This window comes from Moschus berezovskii, chromosome 8, assembly GCF_049115385.1.
Source record: "Moschus berezovskii isolate FMDL1 chromosome 8, NW_MosBer_1.0, whole genome shotgun sequence".
Lineage (NCBI taxonomy): Eukaryota > Metazoa > Chordata > Mammalia > Artiodactyla > Moschidae > Moschus > Moschus berezovskii.
Genome location: NC_142467.1, coordinates 50,860,061 through 50,884,871, shown reverse-complemented (window position 1 = coordinate 50,884,871; position 24,811 = coordinate 50,860,061). Strand labels below are relative to the sequence as shown.

General features: G+C 45.9%; 1 protein-coding gene across 2 annotated transcripts in view; it reads left to right on the top strand.

Moving 5' to 3' along the window:
- Positions 1-24,811, top strand: part of AFAP1L1 (actin filament associated protein 1 like 1) — a 76,424-nt gene that overhangs the window by 12,482 nt on the left and 39,131 nt on the right. For both annotated transcript variants that reach the window (XM_055431164.2, XM_055431162.2), the window contains exons 2-5: positions 17,548-17,676; positions 18,928-19,011; positions 19,783-19,880; positions 20,558-20,666. In XM_055431164.2, coding sequence (XP_055287139.1) covers positions 17,548-17,676; positions 18,928-19,011; positions 19,783-19,880; positions 20,558-20,666 — 420 coding nt within the window. The remainder of the gene's footprint in view (positions 1-17,547; positions 17,677-18,927; positions 19,012-19,782; positions 19,881-20,557; positions 20,667-24,811) is intronic.

Here is a 24,811-nt window from a genome sequence, read left to right as displayed (position 1 = left end):
TGTGGTTCTAAGGAGTAACAGGGGGAAGCGTAGGGTTCCTACACCCCAAACCTCCTAGTGAGGCAGAAAAACTAAGACTCTGTCACCAACGCCTGTGACATGAAGTCATATCTGGTTAGTGTCCGTCAAAGAGAATACATAAAGGCTCAGAAGATTCAAGGGACACTGTTTAGCCAGGAACCTCAGACACACTGGGGGATCAGCATTCTAAGTAGAGACAGTGGTGAGTAGAAAGGGGAGAGACGCAGAAGCCATGCTCAGAGCACAAGTTGATCAGTGTGCCTACGGCCCAGAGAAGCAGGCAGAGGTAAAATGGAGCATCGAGTAGGGCCTTATCCTCCAGGTCCACAACTGCGGGTGTGACTGGTAACTAATAATAGAGGCAGCATACTGTGGGAGCCGAGTGCACTGGCTGCGGTGTCAGGTTGCTAGGGTTTGAATCCCCCCTCTACTCCTTCTATTTAATACCGGGTCTCAGTTTCTTCAGCTAAATATGGAGATAACAATCTCTTGTCTGACTATGGGTAACAATTGGATTTCTGCAAGAAAAGCAATCAGGGTGCAGGAAGCACACAATTAAAAAAAAAAAAAGCCAATGTTTAAACAACACTTCAATAAATGATCTCCTTTCTTTAAAAATCAGAATGGATTCCTCTCACTTCTTGCCTGCCCATCCTGGAAAGGGATGGAGTTACAGAGGGAATAAACCACAGGGAGTATAGGGAGCATACGAAGCTCTTTCATCATCTGAGTCACAAAGGAAACTGGTGTCTGGGCCCTGGGGAGCTCTGAAGAGGTGTGAGCAGGAGGGGGTTATGCTATGTATTGCCACTTGGGGAAAATTAAAGCTCACATCAGAGTAGAAAGGGAGAGATTAGAGAAAGGAGACCAGTTAGGAAGTGCAGCAAATACTGCATGTGAGCAGCAAACTTTGTAAGACTACCTCACCTTCCTATTTAAGAACAGAAAAACATAAAACTTCACACTCTGTCCATTTTCAAAGAGAGCGTGTAAAATTGTTGATCTCATGGGAGAGCAGAGGAGACATCTGTCCAGGCTTCTTCAAGACTCAAGACAGTCATTCCCGGGACCTTTAACCATCATTTTCTCAATCTCACCCCCAGCTCTGGAGGCAGGAAATCACTCTAGGCATCTCCCAAAGCCTCCCGGGGGTGTCTGGGCTCCCTGTGGGCTGCACTCGCAGGGGCCTGGCCCAGAACATAATCCAAGGTTAGCACTGAAAGACTTTTGCAAGCAAGGGGAAGGAAGGAAGGAAGAGAGGGAAGAGGATGGACTTACCACCTGGGCAGCAGGCAGGGTGGCCATTCTGAGCCTAACCTTTAGCCTCCCACCTAGGATGTCTAGACTAAACTCTGGGAGATACCTGAATCCCCTGTGATTACTGACAACATCAACAACATTAATAGTAACAACCAACCTTTGCAGGAGGTCTTCGATGTGCTTGGCACAGAGCTTAACACTATTTCTACGTTATCTCCCTTTCTGCTCACCACAACCTTCTGACATGAGTAGTCTTATTACCTCTGGCTCACAGATGAGAAAACTGATGTCACCTGCTTGGAGGTTGCTGGGCTAGGTAGGACAAATCCCAGGTGTGATTCTGTGTTCTTCTCACTATAGTCACCCAGTGTCATAATTACCCATTATACTAACTCACCCCTACTTTCCTGCCAAGACCCAGTCCACCAAGACTCAGCCCCTCTTGGAAGGGATAGCTGGCTCTCTCCTTAATTCAAATTTCTGGAAAGTTCCTCCATACAGTGGACCTTACAGTATGGTCTTGGAGCTGCCACCGCTGGTCTGGACTGTCCTCCAGAGCCCCAGAGAATAGGTCTGCCTCTTCTTCCCTCTTCCCCCATCCCCATAAGCCCTTCTGCGCTTGGAGATGGCTGTCACAGGCAGAATTAGCAGCCCTCTCCCTAATCTGCAGTTGTTCCTCTAAATTCTGGGCTGTTAGTTAACCTCTCTGCAGTGCATCTGCTTTGTGCCCATTACGGTACTGGGCACCAGGCAGCAGCAGCAGATATTAAACCAGGCGTCATCTCTACTCTCACAGTTCACACTTTAATGGAGGTCACTGAACAAACTGTCTGCCCTGGAGGCTCTTAACAAGTAACCTCACCTGTCCAGAAGAGAGGGACAGGCCTCCTGGAGGAAGTGGCCTCTAAACTAATTCTCAAAGAATAAATGGGCACCGTCTAGGGAACAGGGGAGAGTTTAAACAACGACATTAGTCAATTTGGTATGTGTCAGGAACTGTTCTAAGCAGTGCATATAACACCTCGGTGGACCCTCATGATAGCCCTGTAAGGTGTAGTTATTATATTATCCCCATTATTCAGATGTGGAGACTCAGAAAAGTGAAGTAACCATTCCAGGGTCATATAGTATAGTAGCTGGAGAAGAAGACATGCAAAGGAAACACCACAAGCAAACAGTAGTGGGGTGGGGTCTCAGATAATGAAAATAGGTAATAAATAGTAAAAAAAAAAAAATGTTTTTAAACTCTACTGAACAGAACAAAGATAAATACACTGTTCCCATTAGTGCAGCCTGAGGCCTCTATTGATAACTTTATATTCTTTAATCACATGAAAGTTTCTATGGGCTGATTGTCAACCTAACCCTTGCTTTTCTGAATAGGGATGCTCATCTCTTGAGCCCTACACATGTTCTGTTGTTTGACTGAGGGAAAGGGGGAGCAGATGACACACGTGTGATCATTAATGTGATTAATGTGATCATTAATCACAACATACTGATTTATAAAAACTTCTGTTTACAGACTGTTTACTATCACTTTTCACAGATATTGTCAGGTTTGAGTCTCACAACAGGCCTGAGAGGTAGACAGAGCAGTTACCATCACTCCACTTTAATGCTGAGGAAATAGAGGCAACTTGCCCGAGCTCGCACAGCCAGTAAGCATGGAGCCTGAGCCCTAGGCTTTTGGCTCCAGCTCCTGTGTTTTCCACCAAAACACAGTGTACAGTGAGGGCCAGAAAGATGTGAACCTAGCACCTATGACCTCCAGCAAGCTCTTTAGCCTCTCTAGGCCTTAGTTTCTTGTCAGTAAAACTGAGATAAGAAGAGCTCCTACCATATGCAGTTGCTGCAAAGATGAAATAAACATAATAGGCACAGAGTATTAGCCATCAAGAATATTCCCACAATGGAGTATCATATAGCACAATGAATGAGCACAGTGACAGGCAACGATATCGATAAACCTTAGCAGTATCGTAGTAAGAAAAAAGTCACAAAAAATTACCAATAACATTATGCCCTTTTAATAAAGTTTATAACAACTAAAATTTTTAAATTCTTATGGGTAAATCTAGTTGTAATCTATACGGGAAAACAAGGATGTGATGAATACAGCATTCAGGATGACAGACTGGGAGAAGGTAAGCAGAAGCGTGAGATCATAGTTAGATGTATGATATTGTCTAAATCCAGGATTCTGCTCTGAATGGTGGATTTGTGGGCATTTACTACATTAGCAAAAATAACTGATTACATAAATAAATAAAAATGAAGCATGCATGGACCAATGATGACAGTGTCTCGTGAAACAAGGATTAGGATTAATCCAATTTTTGTCCACTTGAGGTCCTAATTTATTAAAGAAATAAAAGTGTTAGGCCCACATTGTAAAATGTGTTCAATAAACATTCACTGTCATCATTGACTATCTTTATTATTATCAGCATTATTCGCAAACCCCTAGCCAGACATCCTCAGTGTCTGTTGCGGGCAATTGATGAGATAGTTCCTCAAACTCAAACTTCTCAGAACGGTAAGCCCAGCTCCATCTAGGCCTCAGACCAGGCACCCATCCTATGAAGGGACACTAGTGGGGAGTGATCATGAGTGGCTCACTAGTGGTTCTACCAAGCTTCAGAGATAGGGAACCTCTTTTAGAATAAGGTGGCCAGAAAGAACTATGATGCAACAGATAGAAGTTTAGGCCCTAGATTTAGGTCTAGGTTCTGCTTGCCATGTGCCTTTAAACAAACAATTGTGCCTCTCTGGGCCTCACTTGGTTTAGGTATAAAACAGAGGGTAAGAACAGTAACTACCTCACAGGGCCATTATGAGAATCAAATGAGGTAATCCATGCAAAATGCTTAGCATAACATCTGGAACATCACTTAAGAGCTCAAAAACACTCCCTGCCTTTATCATCCAGTATCCCAGGCCACTCCATTCAGTGAAGGAGACGGTAGGGACTTCCACCAAGCGGAAACAGCTGCCATCTTGTGTGTGAGGGCTGAGCGTGTGTGTGTCACAGTTTTCCACTTCCTCCTGGAACCATTTCCTTTGTAAGCCAAACAGGGAGGAATCTGCACACAAAGGAACAATTCTGGGAGAATCCAACCCCACTGCCAAAAGCTATTTCCTTGCCCCACCCCACTCTTGTCTGGATGTGTCTTGATGAGGGGGAACTACCACTTCCCTGGTCACCCAGAGTTGAGAAACAAGGTGTTCAGAATGAGAGCTGTCCTGGTGGATGACAAGACATGGGCAGAGCTGCTGCTCAGAAGGCCATTAAGATGCAGGGCTTCCATGAGCTTGTCACTCTGGCCCACCTCCCGGAACAGAGTCACCCCAAAACATCCCCACAACCTGCTTCCCCACTGACCTGCCACCTCCCTGACCTTTTACCTTCCTGAAACAAAAGTACATCACAAAACTGTGCTACAGAGGATCCACAGTAAGAATCCCCACAGTTTACAAACCCTTATCCCACCATTGCCCATTTCCCCTCCCACAAAAGATTCCCACACACAAGGATTCTAAATCCCTTCTTCCAGAAGAGGAAGATGATGCTCTGAGGGGCTGATTTACCCGATTCCCCACTAGCAAGTGGGAGGAGTCAGAACCCAAACCAAATACTCTCCTCTGAGTTCAGTCGTTCAGTCGTGTCCGACTCTTTGCAACCCCATGGACTGTAGCACGCCAGGCTTCCCTGTCCATCACCAACTCCCAGAGCCTATTCAAACTCATGTCTATCACATCAGTGATGCCATCCAACCATCTCATCCTCTGTCATCCCCTTCTCCTCTCACCTTCAATCTTTCCCAGCATCAGGGTCTTTTTCAAAGAGTCAGTTCTCCTACCAAATCCCAAATCCTCCACTCTTCTTTTCCACCTCCCTCAGGATTCTGGGTTTCTCTCCCAAGGAGTCAAACTGTACTATTCTATTCAGCATAAAGGATATTCCACTTCCTGCATAAGCTGTAATTATCACATACAAAAGCCTTTCAAGGTGACCTCGACAACCCTCTGCCTGTCTCACACAGGAGCTATATTTAACTCCTGGAAAGCAGTCAGCACAAGGCATTGGCTTCGCAGCTGGGTTTCTTTGCTGCTCCTTTTCTATTCTTTTCCAGCCCACATGAACTACGGTCTTCCCTGTATGCTCTGGGACAACAGGATGTATTTGTTTTAGCGATCAACAATGCTAGTCCAACCAGTGAGGTCCCCTCCAACGTCCTGCCCACTGTTTGGCCTTCATTTGGACTTCGTGAAGTGCTTGTAAATTCAAAGGAAGGAAGTGAGACATCTTCATGGCCCCAGATGGGTAGATCTGCAATAACCTGGAAGAAACTGGGCAGAGGAAGGAGGGATTTCTGTACCCATGAAGTGAAGGGTCAATTCCCTCAGCCTCACCTGTGTGGCTGGGGGCCTCTCTCCAGAGTTAACGCAGGACTTAGCATAGATGGAAGCAGCATTCTGAAGGAGCACTGGGAGAGGCATCTCCAAATGGCCTCAGGATTCTTCTCATTCTGCAGTCCTCAGTTCCCACATCTGTAAGAATTAAGTTATGAATTTCATTAAGAATTTACCAAAATTCATAATTTAATTATGTAAAGAACACATGTAAATCTCTTAAAGCAGGGTATGACATATAACAGTAAAGGAAGAATAATGTAAACAGCTAACATGTACTGAGTATTTACTATGTGCCAGACACTGTTTTAGGGACATTCTTACTGAAGTAGGGCCCACTGTTGAGGTGGATAAGCTTCACAGGTCACCAATGATGTACATCGGGCGGTTATGTAATTATCCCAAAGGTATACAGCTAGAAAATGGGAACAAGACTTGAACTCACCTAGTTCCTGTATTAATGTTACTATGTTAGGATTAAAATCCACAAACTACAAAGCATGGATCACTAAACCAACTGGAAACCATATTCATACAAGGGGTACAAGTTCAAACAAACAGGGTTTGGGGAGCTTAGCCGCATGAGAAATTGGTCTTCTGCTCCCTTTTGTACCCTGAGCTTTTTGCTACCTGTTTTTTGGTTTTTTTGTTTTTTGCATTTTTTTTACTATCCTGTGTCACCATGAGAACAAACATGGTTAACTAGACATTTGCTGTCGTCGTCATTTAGTCGCTCAGTCGTATCCAACTCTGTGACCCCCTGGACTGCAGCACGCCCAGGCTTCCCTGTCCTTCACCATCTCCTGGAGCTTGCTCAAACTCATGTCCATCGAGTTGGTGATTCCATCCGACCATCACATCCTCTGTTGCCCTCTTCTCCTCCTGCCTTCAATCTTTCCCAGCATCAGGGTCTTTTCCAGTGAGTCAGCTCTTCGCATCAGGTGACCAAAGTATTAAGAGTTTCAGCATCAGTCCTTCCAATGAATGTTCAGAATTGATTTCCTTTAGGATTGACTGGTTTGATCCCCTTGCAGTCCAAGGGACCCTCAAGAGTCTTCTCCAACACCACAGTTCAGAAGCATCAGCACTTAGCCTTACTTATGGTCCAACTCTCACATCCATACATGACTACTGGAGAAACCATAGGTTTGACTAGACAGACCTTTGTTGGCAAAGTAATGTCTCTGCTTTTTAATTTGCTGTCTAGGTTTGTCATAGCTTTTGTCTAACTAGCTGTTGTACTTTATCAACTCTTAAGAAAACTTCGCTTCAAGAATTTACTCATTCCACAAATACTTAAGTACGTATTCTGTGTCAGGCACTAGCAAAAGCTGGCACTATTCTTACCCTCAAGGAGTTAAGGCTCAAGTCGGGGAAACAGATGCTAATCAGAGATATACGTATTTAAATACAGTCATCCTCTGGGATCTGCAGGGAATTGGTTCCAGGACCTTCACCAATACCAAAATCCTCAGATACTGAATTCCCTCACAGTCAGTCCCATGGGTTCTGCATCCTCAAGTTTTTCATCCAGGGATCCATCCAGAGAGCCAGTGAAAAGTGTAACATTTCACCACGAGAAGTATCACAGGGAGAGTGATGCTATGACAGCATAAAATAGAGGGAGTGTATGTGGTCAAGAGGACAGGGAAGGTCTGTGAGAAAGTCATGGGTGAGCAGAGGGCTGAAGGGGGCCATTACTGGTTAGGCGGAGAAGGGAATTCTGACAGGAAGAGGGAACCACATATGCAGAGACCTGGGGTTAAGAGCCTGAGGAACAGAGCAGAAGGCACCCTGGAGAAAGGTCTGTCAGGAAGGGCATGCAGGGTTGGAAGGCCACAGGAAAGTCTCCTCTTTCCTTCCTTCCTCCTACCCAACTGTTGAGACCACCTCTACTAAGTATACTGCTTTCCTTTCTAAGGTGAGTTAACTCCCCACTGCTATAATGGGTCATGCCTCACTGACATGCTAGGTTGTTAAAACAATTTACTAAATGTCATCTCTAAAATCATGATCAAAAGGTTTTAAAGGAATGTACTAGTTCTTTCTCCAGGTAAGGAACCTTTATGAGATAGAAATTGGGTTATTTTGCAGTTGGGGAATGAGAAAGGAAATTTGAATAAATGAAAAACTGCATACCCGTCATAAAACCACAGTCTGACAACTCTTCCTATTTTTCATTTTTCAACCGTACTGTTTGCATTTTCTTTGACTTTGATAACAAAGAAGGATGAGTTGTTTTTGTCCTAAAGAGGCTTGTCAAGTACTAAAGTCAGGAAAAGAGAAATTGGTTTCCTCCTACTGCTTTGCATTTAATGAAATTATAACTTGCAAGCTGTTTCCAAGCATTTTTGTAAATTTCAGAGACTAAAAGGTGTCCAGGAATGAGATCACAAGTCAAAGAGCCCACCAGCTGACTAGGCAGGAACCCAAACAGGGTTTCTTATTCCTGTGGCTCGCTGAAGAGGTATTATTTACTTGCTTTTTGTCATGGAAATTAGACCTTTTACCTTTCAGATCTCTAAATAAATCTGACCTTCTTTGCAGTGGGAGCCTATACTGGTTGTAATGAAGGCCTTTTGCTTGAAGGTTTCACTTAAGCTACACCAGGGATGCAGTCCTGGGAACAAGTGGCAGTGCTTTCTGCTTGTGGCTTCCATTTCTGCTCTCTACCACCTCATGCTGTTTTCACTTAGGTGGGGAGGGTGAAGGAGCAGAGAGAAAACTGATCTTAGTCTTAGCTGGGTATTCACCAGGAACAATAAGCACAGAGTGGTATAACCTTAGATAAATGTTTAAGTAGGTTTCTAATTTTATTTGACAAACTTTTCTGCATCCCTGTGAACAGTTATCAACTCTCTTGGATTTCTATTCCCCTCTGTCCCACCTGGTTAAAAAAAAAAAAAAAATGAAGACTTATAACAATGATTAGATGATTTCTCCCTGATTTTTCTTGATTGGAATTCACTGTACCTCCCTAAGGCTCAACTAAACCAAACAAGATCAATGAAATATATTCATGGTTCTAAATAAAATCTAGTCATAAAAGGCAACCCTGCCCACAGACAGCAGAGATGACCTGGACCAGGAGCAAAGATGGGAGGTGGGTGGGGTAGGAACTAGTGGACTTTTTTCCTGGGATGGCAGGGACAGGATTCTGGGCTGTATCACTGCCCCTCCAGCTGAACGATGCTGTCCCTCCACATGGCATGGAGGGAGTCCTTGGGAGGGGAGCACTCTGAGGAAAGGGGCTCTGCTGCCTCCAGTTGCCATAACCACACACGCTCAGTGTCAGGCCCAGGGCCGTGAACAGTCCCTGTTGGGAGGGCGGCACTTGCAGAATCCCACAATGTCCTTCTGCCCTGGGAACTCCCTTCCCTTGTGCCTAGCACACTTGAGTCTGTTCGGGGGGTTACACAAATGAAGCGAATGCCATTGAGTTCACTGAGTACCATATATATCTTTTTATTTCATCTGTACAGCGACCATGCGCAGAAGCTACTGTTTTACCCCCACTGTTTACAGATAAAGAACTGAATGCTAAGGAAAGTTAAGATGCTTCCCCAAGCAGAAAATGGCAGAGTTGGGTGGGGACCCAGATTGTGTATACCCTGAGCTCTCAGCCACTCTTCTATGACTTATCTAAGCATCAAACCGAGTGTAAATTTAACACTAGATATTCTTATTTTCAATGACTGTAGCTAAGTCAGATAAACTCTTGAACCCTCACATTCCACATCTTTAAACTAGGTCATCAAAATATTCAATGAATGGATGCTTGTTGGGCATCTACTGTGATTGAGGCACAGATTAAGACATGTCCTCACAAAGTCTGTTACCACAACTATAGCAGATCTGTCACTAAATAATATCTGTTCCATACTCTGGAGTGTGCACAATTCTGGCAAATACTAGGAAGCAGCAACAACAATAATAGGGCCCTGTTGATGGCTCCAGGCACAGCACCGAACAAAGCGCTCTGCAAGCATAATCTTAACCTAGTTATCCCAGCCTAGAAGGCTGGGATCCTAGTATTCTCACTTTACAGATGAGAAAACTATGGCTCAGAGCTCTCTAACGTGCCCATCTTTGCACAACTCGGAAGTGGCAGCACAAGAAGCCAGCTCAGAGGTCTCACCCCAAAGCCCTAACCACTGTGCTCTTCTAAGCAAGACTTCATGATCCAGCTAGTTACAGTCATCTGCAGGGGCTCTTATTCCCACCTTCACTCAGTTGTTTCAGAAAGGGATGTCTAATGACAATTTTTTAAGGAACGAAGGAGATCTTCCCACAGTCTTCACAGACATGCCCTCTAGTAGGTTTTCTGGTGGCTTATTTTTCAGAGGTTGATCCTTGGAATCACCTGGAATACTCCTTAAGAATGTAGATTCCTGGGTCCTAGTATAGAGCCTACTCAATGAGACTCTCAGGAGGTCCAGCAAACCCCTGGGAGAGGTATGACCATTTGTCATAAGCATTATATAAGCATTATATATATATATATATGATTTCTCTCCAAATTAAATTCTTTGATAGCTTAAATCCTTGTGGTTTGAAATCTAAGGTGTTAAAAATGAAGGCACATCTGTATTCACCACACCTGAAAGCTAGCTTTGTGGGGAGAGTTCCATATCATCTTTAAAGAACAGAGCACAGGCCGAAAGCTTTCTTGTAACCACGATGTATAAGCTTCTCCCTGGGATGACATTCTGCTGCTAAGTCAGGTATAAGCTGGAATCACTTGGTTTTTTTCTCTGAGATCTACATAGTTAGGGCTCTAAAGTTTAATGGGCTCAGTGGAGAGAGCCCCACTGAGCAGGATCTCAGCCCCACAATAAGGGTCTTCCACTCATCCAGTGAGAGGACTTCCAGATCCAGACCCCCAGTGACCCAGCTCAGCAAGCAGGCTTTGAGGGGCCATCCACCTCCTCCCTGCCCCAACCTGGCCTCCCTTTCTCTGAGCCCAAGTTCTCTGATCAAGGATTCAGCAGTCATAGGGAAATGCAAGCTGTGAAGTCAGAGAGCCTGACCTTACAGCGTACTGGCTGGGTGACATCAATTCTCTAAGCCTCCGCTTCCTCCGTCACAGAACATGGAGACACCTGTGTGGTTTGCGAGGATTAAATGAGACGATGTGCGTTAACTGCCCAGCATAATGGTAACTGCTCAGCTGAAGGAACGGTTCTTGCCCACTAAAGCTACAGGCTGAGCTTTCTCCCAGGGCTCACGCTCCCTCCACCATCTGCCCACCACTTCCTTACAGGCTCCAGAAACCAATGCCACCAGGACGAAGCAGCTCCTCACTCCCCATGTGCTTCTCCCAGGTTCACTCAGCTCCCTCCTTTGCTCTATTTGGACTTTTGTGATCACAGCTGTTAAATGAAAAACACTTAGAAGTCAAGGGCCCATGTTAAAAATGTTAGAAGGGCCAAGTACCAGGAAAAATAAAAGCAAAAAAGTGTGTTATAATGCTTGGGTACTTAAACTCATGTTTTTAAATGCACAAAACTCACTCAGAAACTACCTGTCCTCACTTTAGAAGCAGGAGAGCTTTTAGAAGCCGGAATGCTGCCACAAGAGGCACTTGCTGATAGCAGCAAGAGGAAATTTGTGAGATAAAACCTCACAGACAAAAGAGAAGGAGATAGGAAGAGGAGAAAGGAGGGAGACAGACAGACTGGTTTAAGGAATACAGAGGCTTAGCAATCTGAGATCATTTATTGAAGGACAGCAATCCTCAGAAAGATGTGGCTGGGGACAGGAATGCTTGGGGGGGTCCCCAAGATGCTTTCCAGGGGACCCCCAAGATCACACCTACTTTTACATAGTACTGAGACCTTACATGCCCTCTTCACTTTCATTCTCTTACGGGTACAAAGTAGAGTTTTCCAAAGGCTATATGATGTGTGTCACTGTGGTAGCTTTGAAGGTTAATGGGATGTGTGACTGTGTATTTTTGTTTTTTAAGCTTTTCTCAATTTTCAGTTCAGTCGCTCAGTCGTGTCCAACTCTTTGCAACCCCATGGACTAAAGCACACCAGGTTTCCCTGTCCATCACCAACTCCTGAAGCTTGCTCAGACTAATGTCCATCAAGTCGGTGATGCCATCCAATCATCTCATCCTCTGTTGTCCCCTTCTCCTCCAGCCTTCAATCTTTCCCAGCATCAGGGTCTTTTCCAGTAAGTCAGTCCTTCACATCAGGTGGTCACAGTATTGGAGTTTCAGCTTCAGCATTAGTCCTTCCAATGAATATTCAGGACTGATGTCCTTTAGGATGGAGTGGTTGAATCTCCTTGCTGTCCAAGGGACTCTCAGAGTCTTCTCCAACAACACAGGTCAAAAGCATCAATTCTTCAGCACTCAACTTTATAGTCCAACTCTCACATCCATACATGACTACTGGAAAAACGATAGCTTTGACTAGATGGACCTTTGTCAGCAAAGTAATGTCTCTGCTTTTTAATATGCTGTCTTGGTTGGTCATAGATTTTTCTTCCAAGGAGCAAGCATCTTTTAATTTCATGGCTGCAGTCACTATGGCTGCAGTGATTTTGGAACCCAAGAAAATAAAGTCTCTCACTGTTTCCATTGTTTCCCCATCTATTTGCCATGAAGTGATGGGACTGGATGCCATGATCTTAGTTTTCTGAATGTTGAGTTTTAAGCCTACTTTTTCACTCTCCCCTTTTACTTTCATCAAGAGGCTCTTTAGTTCTTCTTCGCTTTCTGCCATAAGGGTGGTGTCATCTTCATATCTGAAGTTATTGATATTTCTCCTGGCAATCTTGATTCCAGCTTGCACTTCATCCAGCCTGGCATTTCTCATGATGTACTCTGCATATAAGGTAAATAAGCAGGGTGACAGTATAGAGCCTTGATGTACTCCTTTCTCAATTTGGAACCAGTCTGTTAGAACTATGTCCAGTTCTAACTGTTGCTTCTTGGTCTGCATACAGATTTCTCAGGAGGCAGGTCAGGTTGTCTGGTATTCTGATCTCTTTAAGAATCTTCCATAGTTTGTTGTGATCCACACATTCAAAGGCTTTAGCAGAGGTAGATGTTTTTCTGGAACTCTCTTGCTTTTTCAATGATCCAGCAGATGTTGACAATTTGATCTCTTGTTCCTCTGCCTTTTCTAAAACCAGCTTGAACACCTGGAAGTTAACGGTTCACATACTATTGAAGCCTGACTTGGAGAATTTTGAGCATTACTTTGCTAGCATGTGAGATGAGTGCAATTGTGCGATAGTTTTGAACATTCTTTGGCATTGCCTTTCTTTGGGATTGGAATGAAAACTGACCTTTTCCAGTCCTGTGGCCACTGCTGAGTTTTCCAAATTTGCTGGCATGTTGAGTGCAGCACTTTCTCAGCATCATCTTTTAGGATTTGAAATAGCTCAACTGGAATTCCATCACCTCCACTAGCTTTGTTCGTAATGATGCTTCCTTTGTTGGTAATGATGTTCACGTTGCATTCCAGGATGTCTGGCTCAAGATGGGTGATCACACCATCATAGTTATCTAGATCATGAAGACCTTTTTTGTACAGTTCTGTGTATTCTTGCCACGTCTTCTTCATATCTTCTGCTTCTGTTAGGTCCACACCATTTCTGTCCTTTGTTGTGCCCATTTTTCATGAAGTGTTCCCTTGGTATCACTAATTTTCTTGAAGAGATCTCTAGTCTTTCCCATTCTATTTTTTTCCTCTATTTCTTTGCATTGAGCCCTGAGGAAGGCTTTCTTATCTCTCCTTGCTATTCTTTGGAACTCTGCATTCAAATAGCTGTATCTTTCCTTTTCTGCTTTGCATTTCACTTCTCTTCTTTCCTCAGCTATTTGTAAGGCCTCCTCAGACATCCATTTTGCCTTTTTGCATTTCTTTTCTTGAGGATGGTCTTGATCGCTGCCTCCTGTACAGTGTCACGAACCTCCGTCCACAGTTCTTCAGGCGCTCTATCAGATCTACTCCTAATTGAGATCTAATTCTCAATTTTAAGTGATATTAAACTCATACTGGTTTCCCCAGTAGCTCAGCGGTAAAGAATACACCTGCAATGCAGGAGACTTGGGTTCAATCCCTGGGTCAGGAAGATTCCCTGGAGGAGGAAATGGCAACCCACTCCAGTATTCTTGTCTGGAAAATTCCATAGGGTTGCAAACAGTCAAAGACAACAGAGCACGCATGCACGCAAAGTCAGTACTGGTAGATGCAACTCACACCAATAGCTCTTTGGGGGTCTTCTATAATTGTTAAAATTGTGAAGTAATCTTGAGGCCAGAAAATTTCACAACCACTGGTAGAGAGATAAACAGCCACTGCACCCTGTAGCCTTGACACCCCTGCATAATAGCAGAGCAGCGTCAGGGATTTTCAAGTATGAACCACAGCTGCATGCCACAAGAAAGTTCCCACAGTTATCCTGTGGTGCCTTCCTTATAGCATTTCCACAGCCTCCCTGGTGACCAATTAATTACTAGTATGTGTGTGTGTCTGTCTGTCTGTCTGTCTGTCTGTGTATGACAGGGATGGAGGAGAAATACTGTGGGAGAGAGAGAGGGTGATATCCCAGAACAGTATCTTATTCATTTTCTAATTCCCCCAAGTGGCCAGACTGGCACAAAATTAGAGTAAATCAGGAAATATTTTGGAATTGATTACTGACTTTTGGTGTGCCTGCTGGTACCAAAGAGGTTTGTGTTTCTATTTGAAAAGATTTCCTGCAAAACAGATAAAACTTGGCCAAAAAAAAAGTGAAGTCGCTTCAGTTCAGTTCAGTCGCTCAGTCGTGTCCGACTCTTTGCGACACCATGGACTGCAGCATGCCAGGCCCCCCTGTCCATCACCAACTCCCGGAGTTTACCCAAACTCATGTCCATTGAGTCGGTGATGCCATCCAATCATCTCTTCCTCTGTCGTCCCCTTTTCCTCCTGCCTTCAATCTTTCCCAGCATCAGGATCTTTTCAAATGAGTCAGCTCTTCGCATCAGGAGGCCAAAGTATTGGAGTTTCATCTTCAGCATCAGTCCTTCCAATGAACACTCAGGACTGATCTCCTTTAGGATGGACTGGTTGGACCTACTTGCAGTCCAAGGGACTCTCAAGGGTCTTCTCCAACAACACAGGTCAAAAGCATCAATTCTTCAGCACTCAGCTTTCTTTATAGTCCAACTCTCACATCCATACATGACTACTGGAAAAACCATAGCCTTGACTAGACGGACCTTTGTTGGCAAAGTAATGTCTCTGCTTTTTAATATGCTGTCTAGGTTGGTCATAACTTTCCTTCCAAGGAGTAAGCGTCTTTTAATTTCATGGCTGCAGTCACCATCTGCAGTGATTTTGGAGCCCAAAAAAATAAAGTCAGCCACTGTTTCCCCATCTACAGTCATATCCAACTCTTTGTGACCCCATGGACTGTAACCTATCAGGCTCCTCCAACCACAGGATTTTCCAGGCAAGAACACTGGAGTGGGATGCCATTTCCTTCTTCAGGGGATCTTCCTGACTCAGGGATCAAACCCGGGTCTCCTGCATTGCAGGCAGATGCTTTACCATCTGAGCCACCAGGGAAGCTAAAATCTGGCTAAAATGACTTTAAACAATTTTCTGCTTCAAAGAGAGAGCCCTGCCCTTCCAGAACCCTTGCTCAGTGGCACCTCAGGGGGTGCCAGCTCCTTTCACTTGAGCTCTGGAGTGAGGCCTGGAAATCTATCACACAGCAGCTCCAGGAATCATGCAAACTTGGGATCAGCCTGGCTCCTCCTTTTTTGAGCTGTGCTATCTTCTCACAGGTTCCCTCAGCTTGAGAGTCAGCTCCTAGAAAATAGGTATCCTGGAGGACCTACTCACAGTCGTGCTGCAGGGATGAGATAAAACATGGCATGGAAAGCCCCTATTCAGAGTCCAGTGGTAGAGAGAGCCCATGAGGTAGGGGCTGTCAGTAACAGCCTCGAGCTCATTTCCAACAAATTTGGGGTGATTTTGAAATGGCACAGAAAGATTACATCATCACATTTTTCCAATGAGTGCTACTCTCTGTGCATAAAATTTCTGTTTTTTAAAAAGTCCTCATGTGGTCATCTCTCTATTCCCTCTCTCATCTAACACATATGAGCACCCACTCTGAGCAGGTAGACTAGATGCTAAGGAAGCTGAGATTCACAGTTCACACCTCCCAGAGCCCACAGCCTCTCCCCCTTCCTGAGGGAGACAGACATGCAGATCTCACAGATCAGCATGGCAGATACTATAGTGACAGTATTCATTGCTGACTTGGGGTGGGATTTACTATGTTCAGGGTAAGGCACTTTCCATACATGACACTGTGAGGAAAGTGCTGTTATTTACCCTTTACAGAGGAGGAAATTGAGTCATATAGGATAAGCAACTTGCCAAAGGTCCCATGGCTGATGAATAACAGAGCCTGAACATGAACCCAGGAAATCTGGCTCCAGGACTGATTCTCTTATGCTCCATGTTACAGCCCCTCTTACACATCCCGACCTGTAGCTGCAAGTCAGTCTCACCACTTTCTCAGGAGGTCCTAGTGGGGAGAAGCACGTGGATTTGGGAGTCAAAGAGACCAGGGCTTAAATCTTGACTCTTCTGCTTATCCATGCAACTTTAAGCAAGTTACTTACCTTCTCTGAACCTTAGTTTCTTCATCTAAAAAATGGGCTTGATCATCAGACCAATCTCAACTTGGTAGGGCCCTATAAAATACTACAAAGCAATGTAAGTGCTGTAGTATAAAGTACAAAGTGAGGAAATTCTGTTGAGGTTCTGCTGGCTGTATGGCCCTGGAGAAGTTGTTTAACCTCTCTGAGCCTTAGCTGCATCCTCTATGTAATGGAGATAATCAAATACATGGTATGAGATTTAAATAAGACAATATGTATGAAAGGGATTAGCACAGCTGGAAATAACTGTTCAATACACGTGAGCTCCTATTATTATGCACAAGTGATTGGCAAGCTGCAAAGAGGGACAATACTACTTCTATAGAGAAGTCAGTCTTTGGCTCTAAGGCAAACCAAGTCCCAAGATACTGCTTTGGGACAGAGAGACATTGATGACATCATGGTCTTGGTATGCTTCAGTCTTTTTAAAAGACTCTGTGCTCTAGGCTTTGCAACTCTGTGTGGTCTCAGACCAGCAGCATCAGTTTTAGCTGGGAGCTTGTCAGCAATGCAGAATCTTAGGCCCCACACCAGACCTCCTGAGTCAGAATCTGCATTTTGACAGTATCCTCTGGGAATTCCTATACACACTCAACTCTGAAAAACACTGGTGCAGCATAGAGAAAAGAACAGCAATAAGAATTTTTGGCCAGGAGTGGGAAGGGTTAATGTTTAGTTTGGCTCCTGTCAAGTCACCGGAAACAGAAGGTTCCAGAGATTGAAGTGTATAGACTGATGGGACAGGAAGGCTTCCTTCCTGCCTTGTGTCCTGGACGGCCAGAGCTCCTGCCTGGGACCTGCGCTGACCCTTGAGCTCAGTGAGGAAGGACCCGGGGCCCGCAGAGCAGAGGGCAGGCTGGGACAAAGAGAGGGCTCAGTGCCTTTGCTCAGATTACCTGGGAGGTTCAGTCCTCAGGCCAAGCCCAGATGAGGTCTGAGGAGGAGGAGCGGGGAGCGGGGAGGCCGGAAAAACGTCACAGTTAACTGAGCAGGGCTCTCCCAAGGGAGGCTGGTGGCCAGTGCTGGGACAGCTGTGTGAGGGCCTCTGAGGTCTCTGTGTTGCCCTGGGCCCTGTCCTCTGGCCCCTGCTTCCCCGCATCCTGCAGGGTGGGAGTGGGGCCCAGACCCCGGACACAGCCATGACTGTGCTCCACGGGCTTCCTCCTCAGTGCTGGAGCAGCTCCTCCCCGAGCTAACAGGGCTGCTCAGCCTCCTGGACCATGAGTACCTCAGCGACACCACTCTGGAGAAGAAGATGGCCGTGGCCTCCATCCTGCAGAGCCTGCAGCCCCTACCAGGTCAGCCGTCAGCACACTGCCCAGAGCTGCTCAAGAACCCTCAGTAACTCCCCAGGGCCTGCTGGCAGGAGGAAGTAAACCTCACAGCATGGCAATTCAGCTCTCTTCATGGTCTAGCCAGTGTCCCCATCCACTCTAAGCTTTGTCCACCACAGCCCTGGCTGTGCTCCTTGTCCTCCTCCACCCCTGCTGCTGCTGCTGCTGCGTCACCTCAGTCGTGTCTGACTCTGTGCGACCCCATAGATGGCAGCCGACCAGGCTCCGTCGTCCCTGGGATTCTCCAGGCAAGAACACTGGAGTGGGTTGCCATTTCCTTCTCCACCCCTGCTGCTGCTGCTGCTAAGTCACTTCTAGCCCTCTACAAACTCATACAACACACAGGCCATACACACTCATGTACACACCACTACCACAGTCACACACACAACATGCTTTCACATAGACCTCACACAGTAACAAACACACATCACACATAACGTACCCCACATGCTCCACCACACGCCACACACTCACTCATCACATACACGTAGCATACATGCACAACCCTCATGCACACTCTGACAGACATATCACACACACATCACAGTCTCCTGCACTCAGATGCACACTCACACACTCCCTCTTGGCTTTATGGGTTGTATACCTGCCCCTGTATCTCCATTCAGGCCCTCCCTCTACTCCCCAAAACCTCTCTGCTTCACTGTGTTCTCAGCAGCAAAGCTTCCTTCTCTGCTCCAGCCTTTCCCCAACCTCAAGTGAGCCCACGAGGTGGTATGTGTAAATCAAGAGCTCAGTAAACTCTAAAGGGGCTGTGTCCTGTCCCGCGGGGTTGGAGGGGTCTGAGTGACATGGGGCGGGGGCGGTCACCACTGGGTGAAACTGAGCCTCACTTCCCAGGGACAATGTCCTTGGCCACTCTCACAGGACTGCTGGAGAATGAAAAGGGCAGCAGTTTGCCAACTGGCCCCCAGCTATCCCCAGAGCAGCGCCTCTTCTTTGTCCGCTGTACTGGGCTCTGGGCATCCTTTCACTCAGAGAAGGAGATCCTCAATAACAATGGAAAAAAGGAAACAAAGTTTGAAAGCTTTGGATATAACCTAGGATATGCACACGCTTTGCAACCTGAGTGCTGAGTCCTGTGTGGGACAGAAGTCTGAGTGGGCAGGGGGGCTAGCTGTCCTCAGCGGCAGCATCAATCCTGGGCCCCCAGCCCCCTCCTCAGTGCTGGCCTGCTCTCCTCCTTCCTCACAGCCAAAGAAGTCTCCTACCTGTATGTGAACACAGCAGACCTCCACTCTGGGCCCAGCTTCGTGGAGTCCCTCTTCGAAGAATTCGGTAAGCCACTCTCTCCTGACCTCAGCTGGAATTTGTCCTTCCAGCTTATGCACATCATGTACGTCTACCACCGCAGTCTCTAGAAGGGTCACCTGCATCTGGGTCTGGCTCTAACATTACAAAATTGAGTCACCTCAGAAAAGTCCCTTTGCCTCTCTGGCTCCTGCCAGGTCTGAAAGTCTAGTCAAATCCATAGTTACAGGAAGTCATCCCTAAGATTTGAGGAAGGGTAAGGATGAACACACAGGCCGAAGAATGCTGGCAATAGGGCGTTGTCTCGTCTGCTGCTAACATCCATCTTAGTAGCTGCCTGGTCTCTGAGTTGAGCGGTCCGGCAGCTCAGCAGAAAATGGAGCTGTGAGGGACTAGCAGAGGCGCCTAGAGTGTGGGAGCAGCCAAGCCAGGCCGTGTGCAGGGTGTGTGCGATCCCTGATCTATCCTAACGGAGAAAGGCACTTATACAACACAGGGAGAAAGCTGCGGGTCAGATGAGAGGATTCATGGACTGACAGACTCTGGGAAAACACCGTGCCTTCATTAAATAACCCTTGAAAACTTCCAAAGCACTGTACCAAATTGCATTACCCCATTTGATTCCCTGATAACACTGGGATTACTGTGACCACTTTATGGATAAGAGGGATGAAGTCACTTGCCTCGGATTACTAATGGAGGAGGTGGTGGGGCTTCCTGGCCCCAAACCTAGTCCTCTTCTCACTCTGCCGTGCTCGTCCTCCACTTACTCTGTCCTAATGGCCTAACTCCCCATAGACTGTGACCTGAGCGGCCTTCAAGACATGCCAGAGGACGAGGCGGAGTCCTGCAAAGGAGCCAGCCCTGAGCCAGCCAAGAGTCCATCTCTGAGACACGTGAGTTCTTACACTCTCTGGCCCTCTTTTCCTCTGGAGGAGGTAGGGAAACTCTCAACTCTAATGCTGGGGATCCTCTTGACCATGAGACATCTACTCTGTCTTCAGTGTGGTGGTTAAGGGCAGAAACAGCACTGTGAGAACATTTCAGTGATTCATGATGACATGCTCACTATGCCAGGGCCGAGCAGAGATAATGTGGTAAACTGACGTGTCCCTTCAGGCCCAAAGGACATGCCCACCCCAACTTCTGATATCAGGAGCACAGGAGGAGTGACGGGGAAAGCTCTGGATCACAAGATGGGTGGCCTCTGCCTTCCTCCCTTCTGCTGTGTGGCAGATCACTTCCCATCTCTGAGCCTGAGTTTTCACCTACAAAAATGAAGGTCTGGATCACCGACCAAAAATGAAGTTCTCAGCCTCTGGGGCCATGGAATTAGGGCAGGGGGCCCAAATCACATCAAACAGTATCTGTTGACTGCATAATTCACCATCATCACCACCATAAATGGCACCAGTTGTTGGCCACTCATCTTGTCTTTTCATATTCAGAAACTGCATCCTGCCTTCTAGGACCTCCTGTCCCCCTTACCCCCAGGCTCCTCCCTGTCACTCTGCCTGCTCCCCATGCTCCCCTGGTCTTCTGGGTTTCACACACCTCCTCTGTCCTCTTTCAGACAGCTGACCTGCCTCCACCACTCCCCAACAGGCCTCCGCCTGAGGACTACTATGAGGAGGCCCTTCCCCTGGGCCCTGGCAAGTCCCCTGAGTATATCAGCTCCCACAGTAAGTTCTGGTCCCTGAAGGTTGGGGGTGAGGGGGAGAAGGCTCCTCTCCTGAAGCTCCTGTGTGTCCTTCTGGGGCTGGAGCTCCAAGCCTGGCACCATTCAGCCATGCCCACCTACTGGGGAGGAGCGTGGGAGACCCTGGGCTCTCCAGTGACAGCCTGGGTGGGCAGGCCAGTAGGCATGGCCTGGGGGTCAGGGGTTGGGGTTCCAGACCCAGTTCTATGTGACCTTGAACAAGCCCCTTCCCCTCTTTGGGCTTCTGTTCCTCTACCCTTGAAATAAGAAAGAGGGGCTAGATACACACATATCAAGGTACTAGGGCGGAAGTTCACATGAGTGCTACGGTCTGGGTATAGGGACTTAACATTACATAGAAGAAACTCTATTATGGTTTTTGGGTGATGCACCATGTGTAGTTGAACCTGCATAAGATATCTGTGTCCCGACATCCTATCATTTGGCAGCACAAAGGAATATTCTTCAACCATGAAAAAATACATGAGACAGGTCTGTCTGTGCTGATCAGAAATGAATTCCACGATACATACTGAAAAAAAAAATCAGAATACTGCATATAATATGATCCCATTCGCTTTTAAATAGGGTACTCACACATGCATTTAACAGTTTTTCTAGGATATGCAAGAAACTCTTGACAGTATTTTCCTATAGGAAATGAATGAGCAGAAATCTGGGTGAAAGGGAACATATTTTCCCATTCATACTCGTTTGTACTGATTGTGCTTTTCATCATGTTGTAGTAAAATACACATGACATAGAACTGACCATTCCAACAGTTAGCAAGTGTCCAGTCACTGATGTTTAGTGCATTCACAGGGTTGCGTAGCCATCACCACTATCAAGTTCCCAAACATCTTCATCAGTCCAGAAGGAAACCCCAAACCCAGTAAGCAGTCACTTCCTGTTCCCCTCTCAACCAATCTGCTTTGTCTCTATAATTTGCCTTATCTGAATATTTCATTTAAACAGAATCATACAATATGTGGCCTTTTATGTCTGGGTTATTTCATTCAGCGCAGTGTTTCTGAGGTTCATTCATGTCATTGCGTATATCAGTACTTCCTTTTTATAGACAAATAATACTCTACTGTATGAATATACCATATTTCGTTTATCTATCTGTCAGTTGATGGACATTTGGGTTGTTTCCATCTTTGGGCTATTATGATGTATTATTCTTATGATTAATAAACTAGTTCAAACAAAACTAGTGAAATGGTGGACTTGGACCAGGTGATCCATGGCCCTCTTCAGACTTGGGACCTTTGTCACTGCCAGCAGCTGTTTATGTGAAGCAGCTGACTTTATTTTATCCACTTGAGGACAGAGAAGGAGGAGATGAAGTGCTGCTAGACCCTGAATCCCAGGACAAGCCCTCAGCTGGGTGAGGCTCTTTCCCCTCCCCAGAGAGCTCAGATGGGGCAGAGAAGTCGCCTCCTGGAGCAGCGGGGATCCTGGGGTGGGAGGGAAGGGAGTGCCTCAGGAAAGGCCAGGGACCTTGTCCAGGAAGAGGGCGCCAAGCCCGACAGGAAGTGTCCTTCCTCTCGCACAGTGTCCAGCCTGCCAGGTGTCCGAGTGCTTTCAGTTCCCTCCCTCTTCTCCCTGCACCTCCTCCTCTTCCACCCGCGCTTCTGGCCTGAGTACCCCAGTCCACCTCACAGGGATGTCTCCAGCATCTGCGACCTCAGGATGCCTGCTGGGAAAAGCAGGTTGTGAGTCTCACTTCAGAGATTTAACTGGGCACCCCAGTCACTGGGAATTTGAGTGCTGCCATCCTCAGGAAAACAGTAGGGCTGAGAGCCCAGAGCAGTGCTCTGAGGAACAGTGGGGTGTGAGAGCAAGTTGGTCTGAAAGAAGGAAGGCTTCCTGGAGGAAGGGATGGGCACCTGTCCCCTGAGCTGGCAACTTCAGTTCTGATCCAGGTTCTAGCACTAGAAAAGTGTGTGGCCTCAGTTTCTTCATCTGTGAAGTGGGTCTGATACCTCCCTCCCTGCATTGCAGAAATCAAGATATAATAGTTATAATGATGTCTCGCATTTGGCTAAGATGTTTTATGTGCCAGGCTTTATACTGAGAGTTCATATGCATTATATCACTAATCCAGGGTAGGAACTGTTCATGTCAATTTTATAGGTAAAGAATCTGAAATGCAGAGAAACTGTGTTTTCTTTCCAAGGTCACTCAGTAAATAATGGAGATAGATTTGAACTCAGATCTGATTAACCCCAAAGCACATGCCCTTAACCCACTGAGCTTCAGAGTATGCTCCAGAGACCATCTGTATCAAAATAATCTTAATTGTTAAAAAAAAAAACGTGATTCCTTGGAATTCCATGCATTTTCTATTTTTCCATATGTTTAGAACCATCCAGTTAAATAGGTTTTTTCCATAGTGCAGATTCCTCAGTTCAACCCACACCAATGACTCAGAATCTCTGGAGATATAGTTCAGAGATCTAAAATTTTTTTTTCCTTTTTATTTATTTTTAATTGGAGGATAATTGTTTTACAGTATTATGTTGATTTCTGCCATATATCAACATGAATCAGCCATAGGGATCTGCATTTTTTAAAAGACCCCAAATGAATGTAAGTTGGTGCAGCCATTAAGGAAAAAATATGGAGGTTCCTCAAAAAACTAAAAATAAGAGTTACCATATGATCTAGCAGCCCCACTCCTGGGTGTACACCTGGAGAAAACTCTAATTCGAAAAGATACATGGGGCTTCCCTGGTGGTCTAGTGGTTAAGAATCCACCTGCCAATGAAGAGGACATGGGTTCGATCCCTGATCCTGGAAGATGCCACATGCCACAAGGCAACTAAGCCTGTGCGCCACAGCTACAGAACCCATATGTCCTAGAACCTGTGCCCTGCAACAAGAGATGCCACTGCAACGAGAAGCCTGTCCACTGCAACAAGAGAAAGCCCTAGGACAACAACAAAAACCCAGCACAGACAAACATAAATTAATAAATTTTTTGAAAAGAGAAAAGATACACGTAACCCTGATGTTCACAGCAATGTTATTTGCAACAGCCAAAACATGGAAGCAACCTAAACGTACATCAACAGATGAATGGATAAAGACATTCCATTGTGTGTGTGTGTGTGTGTGTGTGTGTGTGTACACACACACAATGGAATGTTACTCAGCCATAGGAAACAAAAACAAAATAATGCCACTTGCAGCAGCATGCACAGACCTAGAGATTTTCATCCTAAGTGAAGTAAATGAGAGAAAACAAATACCTGATGATATTACCTATACGTAGAATCTAAAGTATGATACAAATGAACTTATTTACAATACAGATACAGACTCAGACATAGAAAATAAACCTATGGTTACCAAAGGGGAAAGGAGGGGATAAATTAGGAGTTTGGGATTTAATAGATCAAGCTAGTAAATACAAAACAGATAACCAGCAAGATCCTATGTATAGCACAGGGACCTATATTCAGTATCTTATAATACTAATGGAAAAGAAAAATAAATTAAAAGACCCTTGGTAATTGTGATATAAAATACAATGTAGGATACCTCCATTCCTATAGCATATTGACTCCCATGAATGGGAAAAGTGCGAAAATTCAGCAGTAGCAGCTATTGTATGTGTTGTATATATTCACTGTTGTATGTGTTATTATTATTTCCTCTAGTCCACTTCCTCCTCTGCAGGTTTATGAGATGAGGGGGTAGATGCATTAAGAAGCGAGCAGAGGGGCTGAGGTGGAAGACGACGAGACAAGGGCAGAGCAGAAAGGGGGTCTGGGCCCAGGTGCTGGGACACCACTCCCTGCAGTCCAGTGACTAGAACTGTGACCAAGACACACACCCACACATACCAGTGTTCTGGGGTCAGAGGAGAGAGGCTGACCACACTCTGCCTGGGAAGGTCAGAGGAAAGATCTTCGAGCTGGGTATTGGAGGCTGAGTAGGAGTTTTCTAGCTGTTGCTAAGAGGGCACAAGGAATAGCATGAACATAGGCCTGGAAGTGTGACAGGCCGGTCCAGGTGACAGAAGCATCATGGGCAGGTGTGGCACTAAGACAGATGAGATACGGAGAGGAGGCCCCACACTCTGGCCAGGCAGTGACTGGAAGCTCCACTCCCTCTTC